The sequence below is a fragment of the Schistocerca cancellata genome, chromosome 4 (genome assembly GCF_023864275.1).
Source record: "Schistocerca cancellata isolate TAMUIC-IGC-003103 chromosome 4, iqSchCanc2.1, whole genome shotgun sequence".
NCBI lineage: Eukaryota > Metazoa > Arthropoda > Insecta > Orthoptera > Acrididae > Schistocerca > Schistocerca cancellata.
Window position 1 is genome coordinate 542,362,771 of NC_064629.1, and position 18,494 is coordinate 542,381,264.

General features: G+C 40.4%; 1 protein-coding gene across 1 annotated transcript in view; it reads right to left on the reverse strand.

Annotated features, from left to right (window-relative positions):
- Positions 1 to 15,456, reverse strand: part of LOC126184528 (polyadenylate-binding protein-interacting protein 1) — a 112,655-nt gene extending 97,199 nt beyond the window's left edge. The window contains exon 1 of the mRNA XM_049926930.1: positions 15,318 to 15,456. Coding sequence (XP_049782887.1) covers positions 15,318 to 15,320 — 3 coding nt within the window. The 5' untranslated portion in view covers positions 15,321 to 15,456. The remainder of the gene's footprint in view (positions 1 to 15,317) is intronic.
- Between the last annotated feature and the right edge of the window lie 3,038 nt (positions 15,457 to 18,494).

Here is an 18,494-nt window from a genome sequence, read left to right on the forward strand (position 1 = left end):
ACAGAAATGACATTTATTTTGATGTGAAACAAATACTAACAAAGAGATAGAGGGGCTGGCCAGTACTTACCTCAGCTCAGTACAGCCGATAGATACACACAAAACAGAACTGAAAATTTACATTCCTAGCTTTCGGAACAAATGTTCCTTCATCAGGGAGGAGAGAGGGGAAAGAAAGGGAAGAAGGGAAAGGAGATTCAGTTACTCACAACCCAGGCTATGAAGCAACAGGGAAAGGAAAATAGGGAGGGTAGCAAGACAACCATGCCTCCATCCTTGCTACCCTCCCTATTTTCCTTTCCCTGTTGCTTCATAGCCTGGGTTGTGAGTAACTGAATCTCCTTTCCCTTCTTCCCTTTCTTTCCCCTCTCTCCTCCCTGATGAAGGAACATTTGTTCCGAAAGCTAGGAATGTAAATTTTCAGTTCTGTTTTATGTGTATCTATCGGCTGTACTGAGCTGAGGTAAGTACTGGCCAGCCCCTCTATCTCTTTGTTAGTATTTGTTTCACATCTTTATATGAGATTTTCCATTAATCATTTACATGACATTTATTTTCAAAGATGATAATCGTACTGAAGTCACTGTAATTTATTATGGTCCCCTGGACATTACAAAAGGAGGGCCATTGTTCTTAAAAGGGTGTGTTATCACCATGTCCAGCATTGCACACTCTCCAATGTGGTCCCATGCTGGGCACAACGTTGGTAAGGAGTTGTTTTGGTAGGGCATTACATTCCTCCATCAGCGAGTTTGACAACTGCTGGATACAGAATGAATTTTCACTCTGCAGCTGAGTGTGCACTGATATGAAACTTATTGGTAGAGTATAACTGTGTGCCAGACAGACTTGAACTCTGTACCGTCACCCTTCGCAGGCAAGCGCTTTGCTGACTGAGCTACCTGAACTCTACTTATGACCCATTGTCACAGCTTGACTTCCTCTTAAGTCATATCAGCACATACCCCAATACCGAATGAAAACTGATTCTGGAAGCATATCCCAAGCTGTAGCTACACCACATCTCCACAATATTCTTTCTTCTAGGAGTGCTAGTCCTGCAAGTTTCACAGGAGCACTTTAGTGAAGTTTGGAAGGCAGGGGATGAGGTACTGGCAGAAGTAGAACTGTGAGGAATGATCACGAGCCGTGCTTGGGTAGCTCAGTCGATAGAGTACTTGCCACAAAAGGCAAAGGTACCGAGTTAGACACTCGGTCCAGCATACAGTTTTAATCTGCCAGCCAGGAAGTTTCAACTGCTAGATGGCTGTTAGCACATGTGGACATGCTGAAATACGTCTCCCAAATGCATCATACATGTGCTCGATGGGTTTCGGATGGAGGGAATGGGAAGGACAGTCCATTTGCTGAATATCCTCTCATTCCACAAGCTTCTCCATCTGCACTGTTCAATGTAGTAGCACACTGTCATCCATAAAGATTTATTTTTAGTACACAGCAGTTACAAGATGTCAGTGGTCGAGAAAGTTACCACACGAGAAGTTATACAACATCTCAAACAATCTTTCAGAGCAGTGTGTCAATTACCAAGGTACGAGTGAGGAACTAAATAATTTTAGATAGCCAGAAGGGGAGAAACACCTTCACCATACAGTCTCCCTTTGCCAACACTGGATTTTACACTATCTAATTTGTTAACACCATCTGAGCAGGAAACCTGGGGAAGAAGTAGTTTTTCTGGACAGTTTGAGACTGCAGTGACCATGGGTGAGAGATCAGAGGGCTGATGCTGAATACAGTACGTCTAAAGCTGACAAGTGATGCATGTGTGCTCATAATGTGTCATGACAAGTTACAGTGAGTGAAAACTCTAGCAGATTTTGCAGTGGGATTGTGTGAGCATTACTGTACAAGAGGCACCACTAGTCACCACCGAGAGCTACTTAGTAACATCTCTATGAAGCACGGGGAAGGATATGAAAAATTTACAGACCACATTCACATCATCAATAAGAAAATGTATGCCTCAGAAGCGTGTGTAAAAATGGATTACATTATGATTCAAGAGGCTGAGCAGTGCACACTAGATATGTAATACAACTGACTAGATGAGATAGTTCTCAAAGCGAAAGAAGCCAGGGAAATATCTCCATCAATTTGACTATGCCCAACAGCACTCTGGCGTTCATACCAACCTGCACATCAAAAGTTTAGTTATTTTTTCAGTTTTATTTTATTTTTTTAATGGCAGCATTGCCATCACTCTGACCCAAGCTAAGTACCTGTTCTTTAATTTTATTGAAGCCCTACAAATGATTCCCTGTGCTATATCCACTTCTCAAAACTGGTAGATCCTTTGTCTAAAGTCTCATTTTTGTTCACATACAATTTCCTCAGACAATTACTTTATTTGTATCTCAAACGGCTGTAAATATTTCTTTTGGCTCTACTTCTGGAATGTCATTACCCCAATAATGACTTTGTACATTTACGACTAATTTTTTAAGTATACAAGTATTTAAATAAATCTGGAAATGTTTGCACAACTTTCTGTTTGTTTTGTTTTAAGGCGCAAAAACAACTAGGGTCATATGCGCCAATGTCACGACAGTAGAACACAAAAACAAAGATGAGTTAAAAACGACTACACATTAATCCCAATTGAGGGAAGATAACTCAGCTAAACAAAGAAAAAAGGAGAAAGACTTATAAAATAAGCCATAGAGAAATGGAGGTCTTGAACTAAAGGTTAAATTTCGTTTGCCATATAAAAAATAAAATGCAGTTGACAGCTCACATGTTGTTGGCTAAAACTGCCGATAACTCAGACGGCAAACACAAATGAGAACATAACTGCTTAAAAAAAGGGCATTCTGTCAGGACATGGTGGACCATCAAAGGTTGAGGGTAATGAGCACAAAGTGGTGTCTAAAAAGACAGTGCCTGAGATGCAACCTACTTAAAATGATCTCACGGCGAGAGGTGGTCGTCCTAGCTGCTGGGAGAGGCTTAATTACCCAGAGCTTGTTCCCATGGAGTGAGGACCAGTGGTGATGACGAAGTGACACCACCTGCTGACAGACACCAACACAGTTCATCAGAGGGAATATAACAACTCGCGGGTTCTAGAAGGAGGACTGCAACCTCGACACCAGCGTCAGCGGCCTCGTTTCCTGTCAGACCGACATGACCAGGGACCCACATAAACATCACAGTGGCTCCATCAAGAGCGACAAGTGACAGCTTTCCTGGACCCGTTGCACTAAGGAATGAATGGTGTACAGCACACAGAGGCTTTGAAGGGCACAGAGAGTCGGAGCAGATGACGCAATTGAAAAGCCTGTGTCGCCAGATGTACTGCAAGGCCTGATACAGGGCATAGAGATCTGCTGTAAATACTGAGCAGTGTTCCAGAAGCCGATACTAAAAAACGTCAGTACCAATGACAAAGGCACACCTGACACCACGGGCAGTCGGAGAACCATCAGTGTACACGAAGGTGCTACCGCGACGTTCTGTGCGGAGGTCATGAAACTGAAGGCAATACAGCGAGGCAGCAGTAGTGTCCTTTGGAAGCAAATGAAGGCCAAGGTGAACATGAGCCACCACATGAAGCCAAGGTGAAGGCTTTACACCTATTGGGAAAGTGGCAGGTAGCGTTAAGTTAATCTGCCAGAGCAAGAGCCAAATGTGAACTCCAAGAGGTAACAGAAGAGGAATGTGCCCCATACTGGCAATCAAATGAGTAATCGATGGAGGTGGCATAGGATGGGTGGCCACACATTGGCAGATGAACGGCACGCATATCTGATGAGGAGAAAGTCATGGCTGTAGGACAGAAGTAGTTCGGCAGCTTCTACATAGACATTCAACTGGGCTAGTGTAAAAGGCGCCAGTGGCCAAATGGATGCCACGATGGTGGATAGTATTGAGATGGCATAAGAGGGACAGACATGCAGATGCGTAAATGAAACACCCACAATGTAGTTTTGAAAGGACAAGGGACCGGTACAGACCAAAGACGGTAGTTCGATCTGCTCCCCAGTAAGTACCACTGAGGACACATACGGCATTGAAGGACTGCATACGGTGGGCTACCAGGTAAGACACGTGGTAGGACCGAGAAAGTTTCCTATCGAGCATGAGCACCAGGAAGAACAACATGCCCACGATGAAAAAGACAGTGGGAAAAAAAAAAAAAAAAAACCAACTGCTCAGCCAGAAATTCATACAAACAGTTTTGTCAAAGGAAAAATGAAAGCCACTGTCAATGCTCCATGAGTAAAGATGACCGAGACATCACTGAAGAGGCCGCTCAATGAGACAAGCCCGTAGAGAACTGCAATTCATGGCAAAATTGTCAACAAAAAGAGAGCAGGAGATGCCCCACAGGAGACAGGCCATAATAGGGTTGACAACAATAGCACAGAGGTCGCCACTCAGGACAGAACCCTGAGCCACACAGTTTTCCTGGGTAAAGGTGTCCGATGAGGCAGAACTCACACATACCTTGAAAACTTCATCTTTTAAAAATTCCTAAAGGAAACAAGGCATAAAACCTCGGAAGCCCAACATGTAGAGAGTACAAAGAACACCAGTCCTCCAGGAGGTGTCTTAGGCTTTCTCCAAATCGAAAAACACAACCAGTATGTGTTTTCCACAGAAAACCATTTACGACATTGATGGGAAAAGTGACAAGATGGTCAGCTGCATAACAGTGAGCTCGATATCCACATTGTACAGTGGATAGTAAATTCCAAGACTTGAGCAACCACATAAGCCAGGCATGAATCATACATTCCATCACCTTGCAAACACAGTTGGTGAGAGAAATAGGTCAGTAGCTAGAAGGAAGGTGTTTATCCTTACCGGACTTAGGTACCTTCACGCCAGCATCTGACAAATGTTCCCTCTCCCTAGATGCGATCATATGTATGTCGGAGAAAGAGCTTGCCCGCAAGAGAAAGGTTCTGAATGTGAACATCACCTGGTCCTGGGGCAGAGAATCGGGATGAAATGAGAGCATGATCTAGCTCCCTCATAATATAGGCAGCATTATAGCACTCACAGTTCTGAGAAGAGAAGAGTATCGCTCAAGCCTCTTCCACTTGTTTCCAATGGAGGACAGCAGGGTGATCGTAGGTGGAGCTCAAAATCTCCGCAAAATAGTGGCCCTGTGCGTTTGAGATAGCAAGAGGATCCACTATGACATCACCTGCTACAGTCAGACCAGAAATTGGGGAATGGACCTTGGTCCCAGAGAGCTACCAGAGGTTGGCCCACACCACAGAAGAGTGTGTGGAACTGCTAAAAGAACTAATAAATGAAATCCAGCTAGCTTTTCTGCTATCACAAGGAAGACGATGACACTATGCACACAACTATTTATAATGAATGTGTGCCGTCATATATGACTTAAAAAACGTGGAGAGCACGGCTCTGCATGTGAGTTGCATCAGGGCATGTCTCAGTCCAAGAAGAGACAGGGACACAGCACAAAGAGGAAGTGTGAGGAATGGAATGTTCTGGGGCAGTAAGGATAACGTTCATAAAGTATTTCATCTGGTCATCACAACTGGGTAAATGTTGTTCGTCAAAGGTCACCAGGGAGGAGTAAAGCCTCCAGTCAGCCTTAGAAAGTTGACATTTGGGTGTGCATGGAGGCGGGGTAGGTGTCAGCAAATGGGTAGCACATGGGAAATGTCTGCTCAAGTACGTGTCACAGAGAATGGACCACTCGAGATGATGGGCAAGCTGGGCACTGCAGAAGGATAGGTCCAAATGGGAATATGTGTGTGTGGAGTCTGAAAGGAATGTGGGTTTCTGTTAAGGCAGATGAGGTTAAGCCAGTGAGAAGATCATCCAAGAGTGCACCTCTTTGACAGGATCTGGGAGGACTCCAAAGAGCATGGTGCGCATTAAAGTCACCGAGCAGTAGAAAGAGGTGGGACAGCTGCCCAATAAGCTGGAGGGGGGCTGCCCTAGTGACATCAAATGACGGACGGATGTAAACAGTACAAAGCCAAAAGGGAAAGTGAAGAAGAAAAATGCAGACTGCAACAGTTTGGAGCCAGGTTTTCAGGGAGACGGGTTGAGTATCATCATTAACCCAGATGAGCAGCATGACTCCTCCACGAGATAGAATTCTGTCCTTGGGGGTGGGGGGTGGTGGCGTGGGGAGAGGGGTGGGTGGGGGGCAAAGTGAACCAGGAAAAAATGCGCAAACTCTGAGCAATTGTGAGGATGCAATTTAGTTTCCTGGAGGCAAAATACAAGGGGACACTGAAATTCTAAGAGCAGCCGTAAGTCCTCTTTGTTTGATCAAAGGCCGCAAACATTCCATTGGAGTAGAGTCATGACAAGGGAAAAATGAAGAGGTGTCACCTCGGCAGCTGCTGAGTGCCAGCCTTCCAAGACTCACTGCTACAGGGCACAGAGGCTGAAATATCCTGCTCCGTGAGGTCTACAGAGATGTCAAAATCCCCCTCTTGTTTATCTGCAGAGTCCAGGGCAAAAAAACGGTTGACGGTGTGCACCGGCGTCACACAGGTCAGCTGGGCAGGGTATCACTTGATGACACCGTAAAAGAGGATCTCCAAGTAAGCAAAGAAGAAGACCGTTTCCCCTTGTTCGAGTTCCTAGAGCCTTTCTGGTTGGCAGAGGAAAACTCACATGTTTGTTGGCTGGAGGGACATTGGAAGTCTTCGAGACAGTATTCCTTCCCGGCCTGCCAGCTGCGTAGCAAGTAACTTCACCCCGTGAGGCGAAAGTTTGGTGGCTTGTTGCACAGATGAAGAGGAGACAGACACTACCATGACCCTGTGCAATTTCACACCGTGGTGCTAAACTTGAGGTCACATGTTAGCGTGGCCATATCCTTCGTGGAGCAAGATGTCGCAAGAATACTACTGTATGTGCTGGATGATAAAACACAGGGTTTCCAACTAGCCAACAACTTGCAAGTGACCAGGTAAGGCACTTTTTTTTCCATCTGCATCTCCTGGACAGTCCGTTCATCGAGATACACGGGACAATCTCAGGAGGAGGCGGCGGCGGCACAGTCGCCATTGCAGTTGATAAAGCAGGAAGGAGGAGGCAAACAATCACCCTCGTCAGTATCCTTAACACAGGTTACACATTTGGCCGGATGTCGTCAGGATTATCGAGTGTGGTTGTAACAGTGACACTGGTAGGAGCGAATCTGGTTTGGAATGTATGGTCGTACTGTGATATCTTCATAGCCTGCTTTGATCTTTGACGGAAACACCACTCTATCAAAAGTAAGAAAAAGGACGCCTGTGGGCACTAAGGATGCATCTACTTTTTTCATCATCTGATCGACTGCAATGACACCCTGATCAGAGAGGTGTGTTTGGATTTCTTCCTTGGTCAGACCATCAAGCATCCTAGTGTAAATAACACCACGGGAATAATTCAGCGTTTGACAGGCCTCAACACCAACAGGATAGTGGTGGAGGAGTGAAGCGGTAAGCAGTTGTGCTTGAGAATCAGACCTAGTCTCCAAAAGTAAAGTGCCATTTCATAAATGAAAGTGGGATTTTACAGGATCAGTAATTGCATCAGCACCTTTCTGAATAATAAACAGCTTTACTGTAGCTACGGACTGATGGTCTTCAGTACATGAAACCACGAGGAACCGTGGTGCAGCTGGATGGGTCTTTGAATTGTTTGCCTCTTTCTGTTTATGTTTAGTAGACAGAGACTGAAGAAGATTATTGGCTCATTGTGAGAAAATCTCCCACGACTGTCAGCATCTCCGATGGCGTGCTCCCTCCAACTGCCCCCCCCCCCCCTCCCCCTCAGAAAGGGGCGCACCCAACTTAGGTGATTGTTCACACCTCCCAAATGCCTGACAGAAGGACCAAATGGCAGTTTACGAAGAGAGCAGCTCAGGCAATCACCCCTTCCTGGACATGACCTTTACCAGGGGGTACATGCGAACCCTACCTGTCAACCCAGGACTGGGAATTACGAATCACCTAGTCACTTTTTCACCTGTTACGTGTCTGATGCATGGGCTGTTCTTCAGGAGCGCATAGGGAGAAAGAAGAAAAAGAGGAACCTCAAACACCAAAGCAGAGGAAGGATAGAAGAAGGGCAACAAAAAATAGACAGAAGGAACGAAAGACAGTGGACAGTGTTCTGATATTGGTACACTGACTCTGCAGAACATTTCCAACAACATACCAGACACGTTCCCCAAGGGATGGTAAAGGGATAGCAACAGGATAGACATGCAGCATGGAAGGGAAAAGATGCTGCAAAGGCTGGGGCCCCGTGGGAGCCAAGCACGAACCTGTCAAAGAGCGGCAAGCAGGAGGGGGGGGGGGGGGGGTTTCTCTCTGTTGTTAGTAAGCCATCTGTCAACTTAACTGATTAAGTGTGATATATGCCAAGTTTGTATTTCCTTTTTGCGCTCTTTCAATCATCATCCTTTTTTAAAAAATCACAAACTTTTTCCCCAAATATATGTTCCTGGCTGACCACTAATAAAACAAAATAAATAAAATAGAGGGAGGAACTAACAACTTGGCAAGGAGTCCTGACTCGTCACAAAATTTTAAAACTTGTGCTGCACTCTTCCAACTATCAGTAAAGCAGAAGGCATGCTCTCGGTTGAACTGTTTAATGTCCTCTAATCAGAATACAAACAACCTTCAATTACAATATGGCACATTGTTATAATTATGTCATTTTCACTCCATCCTAGAGGCTTATTATGGGGAAGGAGTGAGTAATGGATTAAAGGATAGTGACCCATACAAAGGTGAGCTACAATGATTTGTTCAACTTGATGTGGGCAGGCTCTTCCATTCCCACAGTTAAAATACCTCTCTGGGAATGTCGGTCTTACACAATTTTGATTCTTTGATCTTTCGTAAGTGTACAATGTAGGGAGGAGGGGAAATACAGAAAGTAAAGTGAAAATTATTTTGACAAACTGAAACAAAACACAAAAAGCATACATACAGAAAAATGTTAGGAAAAATAACGTGCTAATTACACTTAAATTAAAATCACTTCAAAAATTTTAACAATATCTCAGTGTCAACACAAGAACACGAAACAGCAACTGGAATCGCACAGCTAAATTTCATGTTGGCACAAGTGACTGTGACTACAAATTTTAATACTGTGGATTTTTTTTCTTCTTAGCTTCAGATTATATATGTCATAAAAATGTAGCCATCAACAAGTCATAAATGTTAACAGTTCTCAAGCCACTGATATTACACGTACCAAAAGTTCAGGGCACATTTATTTTTGTGTTATGGTAACCAGTTTCAGTAATACACAGACCATGTTCACACCCGCAATGTCTCCACTGGTGATATTTGGAGCCACTGTAAGTGCAAGAGGCACCTGTTGTAAGCAGCTGACAATAGATTCCCGTTGCACTTATCAAGAACACACGATTTGACGTGCTGTATGCTTAGGCCCTTAAAAAACCATTAAAACTTTGTTTTAGATAAATCACTGTTTAAACAAAGTTTGAAACACTTTTTGTTAGGCAAGTCTATCTACTCTACAAATGAATATCTTAGCAGGACTGTTAGACCAGATTACGTTTTGACGGCACTTGGTCACAACAGTCAAGATTAGTTATTTCGGGTATGATAAATTTATTACAAATGCATAAGTATGTTTCATTCTGACAGTGTATTAATTCTGTAAATATTAGCAGTTCCAGTTTAGTGCAATGTATTCACATATCTTGACAATCTCCTGACAAATGATCAGGGAAGTGAGCATTATATTCAGATGTTCTATGTTTTTTATGTTATACTTTCTGACACATTCCATGCCCAGGAGAATCATCTCATCTCTTTTTTGGGTTTGTCAAACAAAAACTGAACCTAATCACAGATAAGTTAAGGTCACACTGAGGATGGTCCATCTGACATGTACCCTATTCTTCCACTGGGGATGGTTGGAGACTGGGACACCACCATTTTGGATGGGGACAAACCCTTTTAGCTCAACCTTTATAGCTCAACTGTAGATCCGGATAGCAATTAACCCCCCCCCCCCCCCCAAACAACTACAAAAACTGGCAACCCACTCTCCAGTTCACTTATATAGCTCAATCCTAGAACAAAAGTGCACTTACAGTGTCTGGTTCTTTTCTGTTGCATGTTGCAGTAAGTAAGTGCATACGTGGCGAATGATGGGAAGTGAACATGATGAATGAGTAATTGGGTAGGACAAGACAGCAGAACCCATGAGAAAATAGTTTTCATAAACATCATAAGTGGACCAATGATTTTTAATCAAACCATGGGAAAAGGTGGGAGAATAAACGTCTTAATGAAATTATGGGAGAAGGTAAGTGGATCAATGTTTATTAATAACAGCTGCACATTTTAATATATTAATAAAGATTGCTCCACCTACCTTCTCCCACGACTTAATTAAAAACATTGCTCCAATTAGTGGTTATGCAGTAACCTAAGAATACAGCTTAAACTTCTCGATATATTTTGTTTTATATGACAACATTCTGCACAACATATCCCATCGTGCCACCACATAATTTCGTACACTCCACATCATGGTGACTTAGCACACTAAATGACATAACAACACACGTCACAAACACACAACCACCACATAAGTAAACTGGTAGAGTATGCCAACTTTTCACATATTGCACCCTCGACAACATTTCACTTCCATACCAAAACACACACACACCGTGGCTCAGTGACATCACACAATACATCACAGCACAACTACGTCACAGGTCAAAGCAGACGGGTGGTATCCCGCAACCAAGTACACCGCTTTAATTGCAACAGAGGATGCAGGTGCCTTATATTGCCATTTTTCAATAGACCCAGTGATTTAAAAAATAAAAATTGGAGGGGACTGGGACAATTCAATATAAAAACAGCTCATATTATGGAAACACTGACCAGGATAACCTAGTGCCTCATACTCATACCACCACCATAATGAGAAAAGCAGAAAAGTTTGATGAGGTCTAAAGCATTCCTAGAAGGAACTGTTGGCTGGTCTAACATGGGACAATTCAATATAAAATTTGGTTATTAAGTGCATGTAAGAGAGCTCGTCCTGGTCTACAGGTGAATCAGCGATTCCGCTGTTAAGGCAATTTGCTTCAGTTACACCCTGCCAGTGAAGATACAGCTCAACAAAAAGCACTGAGCATTTCAACAGAATATAATCATGATGTGAATGAAAATTATTGCTAACTGAAACTACCGACAGCAGATGTCAGCTTTGACCTATTACATAATGATGTCCTGTGACATTATATGGGCATAAACAGAAGTAACTTAACTTTGACAATATTAGTTTTTCTTTTTTTTAGCTGATTACAGACAAACTTGTGGCATAGCCTGAGGTCTTTGTTAGGTTGAAAAGTGACTGGTTGGTTAAACGGTACTGAAAGCTTCAATTCTTCTAAGAATTACACTGTTCAGAGATTGGTTGAAATCTTGTTCACTGGCTTTTAGAGATAAAGAGCTTCCTACATTACTGCAGAGATACAATTATGTCTTATTAAGCAATTCTCAAAAAGGGAGAAAGGGCATAACTCTCAAATTTCGTGTTCAAGAATAATGGAACAGATTTTGTGGGGAATTAGTGTTAACATGGTACTCAGTGAAATGTGAATTTACAGCACTGACTTCAACATTTCCTAACTCTGGGAGTTTTAAAATACAAATTTTATTATACCTGTCAAACAAAAAGAGTATAATAAATTCTTGTGTTGTGGAGGGGTGTATGAGTGTCAGCTACGTAATTTTCAAGGTAGACAGTGTCACTAGATAACTGATTTCCTTGCTGTCTGTATCCAAACTACAACCACAATTTATATTCCCATTAAACATTCATTTATCTGTATGCATTAAAAAATGCCAAGTTAAACTGTAGGTCCTCCTATAACGGGGGGGGGGGGGGGGGGGGGGGGGGGGGGCAGGCAGCTCAAAATAGGACGGCAACAGTAGACTACCACCAACAGGAATGGGCATAGTAAAACACTGTTGTGTTCAAACGAGCGTTCAGTTTAAGGACAGCTTCACCTTTACTGAACATTGATTTATACATGAATAGCTCTTAAGCGAAAATCATCACACTCTGCTCATAGGGGCCCAATTTCATTGTAAAAACTACCTCGTTAAAGATTATAACAGGAATCAAATCTATCATAACAAAAGTTAATAAATGTTCCTTGCAGACAAACTATGGGTTGGGACTGGATTCAGACCCAGATTCTTGTCTTCCATAGGCAGTTCTCTAAATCAGTTGGGAATCATGTTGCACATAAAAGGAAAGGGTCTGGATTTGGGGCCAGGCTTGGCGCACAATTTCAATACGCCGTGAAGTTTCACAGCAGTATACATTCAGTTGGAGGGCTATAGTGTGATGCTGGTCCCTGCTGAATTCTTTCATGGTGTGGCACTGATCTTTAGCACAGCCTTAGGTCTAGATTAAGTTGGCTGAGTGCTGGCACAGTTACTGAATGTTAATGCAAAATAAAGTTTGTGATAACAGACTTTATCTGCAGCATAGTCTCCATATCTACATTCACATAAATTTATCACACAAACACATCCTACAACAGTAAACTCAGAGGCACCAGTAGCACAGAGATTAATCTGAATACCTTCCTATGGATAGTGATCACTTTCTTTCAAAGTAGTTCCTTCTACATAATAGATTATGGTGAGAATGACAATGTTTAAAAAGCAATGGTTGTCACTATTTAAATTTCCTCTGAACAAGAAGTTTACAAGCACAAGTGTAGTAAACATTTTAAGCTACATTACATACTTTCAATGCCATTAATGAGCTAGTTCTTCAGACACTACTGAAACATTTTAACATCCTGCACTGTACTAGCCATAACTAAGCAACTTTCATGAAGATATGGAAAACTCATGAGAATTAAGTGAATCTACTCTATTTTACTACTATTCCATAAATATTCTACTCAAATTCTTTATGTCGGCCCTACTATGCTTCATAATCAGTAGTGACTGTGTGAATCAGAGTATTCTCCTAGATAAAATTAAGTTTTGGGAAATTGATGGTTCAGCCAACTAATGGATGTCATATCCAACCAAAAGAATGAAGATAGTTGTACTTCATAATTCAAACCATATAATTCTGACTGGGGAGAAATTGTGTAAAGGGCTGAGTCTTAGCTCCACTATTCTTCCTCACATATGTAAACGACTTTCCATTTAATATACAACATGCAGAATTATATCTTTTCACAGATGACACTAGTACTGTAATCAGTTCATGCATATATAGAGAAACAGAAGAAATGGTAAACAATGTTCTTAAAAATATCATTGACTGATATTGTGTAAATGGTCTCACCCTCAATTTTAAAAAAAGAGAACAGTAGAATTTTTGTATATCATTTCATATTTATACTTGCTTACTGCGCAAATATGCACTTTCACTGCTACAGCACAAATATCTATCCAAGAAACATCCCTTTTTTCTGAGTCTGATGTGCTACAGTGCCTGAAAGTCCAATATCAATCACAAAAATTTAACCACGATAATATATAAGTTCTGCTCATCTATGCATACTACACAATGATAAATGTAACACTTTGTGAGGTAATGATTAAGTGGGTGGAAACTTCAAAATTATTAGGTGTCCATATTTATGGGAATTTACATCGGAAGAAAGAAATATAGGAACTCTTAAAATGACTTTCTTCTGCCACATTTGCACTCAAAATCATAGCTAATCTTGGGGAGATAAATCAGTAATCCAACATTTTTAATCAACAATGACAGGTGGAATAATGTTCTGGAAAAACTCATCTGTAAGAAAGGAAGTCTTTAATGCCCAAAAAGGTGCTGTAATAATAATACATGGTTTTCACGCACATCATCTTGAAATGACCTCTTTAAAGAGTTTGGTGTTCTGACTATTGCTTCACTATATATTTACTTCCTCCTGGAGTTTTTAGTAAATAATTCACTACAGTTCAAAAGTAACAATGTTGTACATAATTACAATACCAGAAGAAAAAATAACATTATTACTCCCAATTAAGGATGTCTTTAGCACAAAAAGGTGTGCACAATATTGTAACTATAATGTCTGATAACACACCAAGTGATATAACACGTCATACAGAGTGCGGAGTAAAATTTGGAAACAAAGTGAAAAAGTTTCTGCTTGATAAATTCTATTTTATAGAAGAATGTCAATCATTATGATGTTTAAAAGGTGGTGGGCAGGAATTACTAACTAACTTCTGTACATTAAAAATAAACATCTTAATGTTCATCATGCAGCCATATTTACAAATTAATTATTGAACTTGCGACTTGAATGTAAAATGATTCGTTCAACTCCATTACGGTTTATCGTGCGAAACGATCCGTGGAACACGAAACCAACTACGGTTCATTAAAATATTAATGTTACATGAAACAATTGCGGGGGTAGTAGAACCATGTGGCGAGGTTTTGATAACTTTAATTCCAGACTGTTTCACTCCATTATGTACTAATGAGAAGTGATATCTGGAGGCTCTGTTTATTTTATATGTAAAGGTCGCCACAACGAATATGACTTGTTGCTTTCAGTTGCTAACTACAAATTTAATTATTGAGTATACTTTTTTTTTGTTTCATGAAGAGAAACTGGGAAATTTCTAATTAATAACTCCTCAAAGCTCTTTCCCCCATCTTTCACCGTAAACATTCATGAGGGCATAAAATTCTCTATATAAACGAGGCACGCACGTAATGACTTTTCAGATAAGTCCGTGTTTGTCTTCCAGCATCTATTTACACTGGTGTTCCACATGTAAAGAAAAAACTCCCACATTCAGATCCACGCTAAAGATCTGAAATTTTATATTCCTACTCGCTACACGATTGTAAGGGTAAGGTTGTAAATTTATGTAAAACATATAAAAACAAGAAAAAAAGAGCAGCTAGGTCAACTGACTGCGGGAACAATTATAATTCTTCACAGTTAAGAAATAATTGAAGCGTAAAGAAAAAAATATCTTTCAGATACAACTTTGATTGCACAATTACTTCTGAAACTTGGTACATACTTCATCTTGGAATTTCGATGACCTGTGAGGTGTTATAGGTCCCCTGATACCAGTTTACTTACGCATCTGCTACTTTCACTTACGAAATGTAAAGCGGCAATCAAAATCGAACAAACAAGGTGTGTGCGCATATACAATCATATATTTCCTGTTAAAATACTCAGTTCACTTTGTCTGACCGCAATGAATGCAGCAGCCGGCATCCCTTTCTCGCGTTGCAGTAGTATATTCACATCTTCAATAGCAGCAACAGCGATATTCACTTACCATATTTAGGAGCTGTATCAAAACAATACACAAGGACGAATAACCAACAACGATTACACACGAACTTCACCGCACGCAGAACAAACTGACAGTCCACACATCTATAAAATATACAATACGCACACAGGTAAAACTCTTTGGATGACTAAAGATATCTCATATGATTTTCCCAAAGCCATTGGCATTTCTGCACACGCGCCGTGGGATGTTAGTGAATATGGTTTATTAGACATCTGGCATATATAGCTAAATAATTTGATTCACTCATAGCAGCATTCTTTTCATCGGTTTGATGCGACCCGACACGAATATCTCACTTCGGCTAACTTCTCAGAGTAGCACTTGCTTCCTACGTCCTCATGGAGGTATAAAAATTATTATGCCTCCATCTACGTCCTCAGTCATTTATTAGTATATTCCAATATCTGTTTTCCTCAAACGTTTTTACCACCTACCGCTCCCTCTACTACCCTGGACGTTAATCCCTGATGTCTGAACACATGTCCTGTCATCCGGTCCCTTCTTCGTGTCAGTGTTCTCCAAACGTTCCTTTCTTCAGTGATTCTGTGGAGAACTTCCTCATTCCTCATCTTATCAGTCCACTTAATTTTCAACATTCTTCTATAGTACCACATTTAAAGGCCTCTATTCTCTTTTGTTCCGGTTTTTCCACTATCCATCATTAACAACGATGTAGTGCTCTATTCCAAACGTACATCCTCCGAAATTTCTTCCTCAAATTAAAGCCTACGTTTCCTACCAGTATACTTTTCTTGGCCAGAAGTACTCTCTTTGCCTATCCTAGTCTGCTTTCTACGTCCTACTTGCTTCGTCCATCATTGATTATTTTGCTTTTTCTTCATTATTTGTAACTTTGCACAACGTATTTCCGTTGGGAGAAGTGGAGTAATTTCCGATCGTAACATTTTCTACAACTTTTGGCACAGTACTTTTACTACGAGTCTCTTTTAATGTTCTTTCCTCCATACCATTGTTGATCTGTCAATTTTTAAGATCTACGGTTCACTTCTCTTATTGCCTGGAGCACTAACATCAACACTCGTATTTGACAAACACAGTTTTAGTGTTCACGGAATTTGTTTTGAACTTTTACAATCACACTCCGGTTTTCACTATTCTGGACCATTTATTATAAAGCTTAGTGCCAGCACCAGTGTTTTCACAAAATAAAGTGGGTGGGTACTGTACTGTTGTCTACTCTCTGTTTCACACAATTATCTAACATATTAGGTCCATTTTTTCTGTTGTAGCAGCATCTCATATTCAGTTTTTGGACTTGTAATCTCGTTTATTAGCATCGATTTCATCAGAATTGTTTTTTCCCCTAAGTTTTATGCCCAATTCGCGGATGACACATATTCAGATTTTCTTCTTGGTGGTTCCATTAGTACAACAATAGTGGAACGCAGTTTTGCATTTTACACTCATGATATTTAGCAACACGCTTTTCGTAGGAGCAGATGTTCAAGTCCAACACTTGACTAATTGACTGATTTTTATATGTTCCTGTGAAGTTCCTTTTTGTACTGTGATATCAGACAAGTCAATGAATACAATACTATATGGGCGAAAAGAGGTGAGGAACAAACAATACTGCAAATAATATAAATACAAGGTATAAAATATTACATTCAAGGTTTTAACAAAAACAACACTACTGCAGGCAATATAAATACAAGACATACAACAGTACAAACATTGGCATACAAATTACATCATTTATAATATAACACATCTTTTACAAATCTTATAGTTCTAGAAATTCATTTAAATTATGTACAGTATTGTTTATGATGACATGTGTCACTTTCCCTTTGAATACATGAGGGTCATCAATTTCATTTATTATACTCAGTGGTAGCTTATTGTAAATTCTTATTCCAGTCTGGATAACTCCTTTTTGCGCTATATTGAGATTAGCTGGTTCTCTGTGAAGGTTTTGTTTCGGTCTTCTGTTATCATTGTGAATGTAACAGTTAGTTTGGAAAAGTTTTTTGTTCTTGATTAAATATCATCAGCGAGTAGATGTATTAACTTGCAAGTGTCAATACTCCAAGTGTCTTGAATAGGTACCTGCAGGATGTCCAAATTGAAACACCTCAGATCAACTTCACAGCTCGTTTTTGCACTTTAAAAACTTTTTGCACTTTTGTAGCATTTCCCTACAATATTTACCATACAAGATCAGAGAGTGGAAATATGAGAAAATTATTGTTTCTGTGACAACATAGAGCAAAAAATCTCTTAGTGCAAAGCATATTGAGCTTAGTTTTTGAGTAGGTAATTAATATATTCATTTCATCTTAATTTAATGTCCATTTGTATTCCTAGAAATGAAATTTCATTGATATCTATTTCAAGGGATTCAAGCTCGTTATTTGCAGTCTGAAACCGTATTACATTTGTTTTTAGAGGTTTAATGACAGACTATCTATTATAAACCATTTGTATACTACTTGTGTTATTGTTTAAGTTATAAACTGCATTGGGAATTTCACGTCCTTGATCAATATACTAGCACAATCAGCAAACATTACTATATTTGCAGTGATATTTACTGCTGTTGGCAGGTCATTAATGCACACTAAGAAGATCAGTGGTCCAAGAATCGAGCCTTGGGAAACATCATACTTAATAGTTACCCACTCTGATTTTATTGTTTCACCTGAACTCTTTGTTTCCTGTTATGCAAGTACGATTCTAGCCAAGCCAATAATTGATTTCTGATGCTGCAGTGTGGGATTTTTTTGTAGTAACATGTTATGTTTTCCACAGTTGAAAACTTTGGTGATATCACAGAAAATCCCTAAGGATTCCTTTTACAGTTCAGTTCATCTAGAATTACTTCTATGAGACTGAATATTGTCCTTTGTATGGAGAGTGCTTTGCTAAAGCAAAACTGGGAGGGTGTCAAGAGCCATTTTTTGTTACTTGTTCATACAGTTGTTGAGCAATACTCTCCCAAGTAATTTTGAAAGAACTGGCAGCAGCGAGACAGCCTCATAGTCAGATATTACATGTCTCTTACCGCCTTTGTGTATTAGCATCTGCAGGATGTTTTAATCTCTTACGAAATACTCCAGTTTCCATGGACTTGTTGCTGATCAAGTCACCACATAATTTTAGTGCCCTGGTTGATATTCCAGCATACACAGA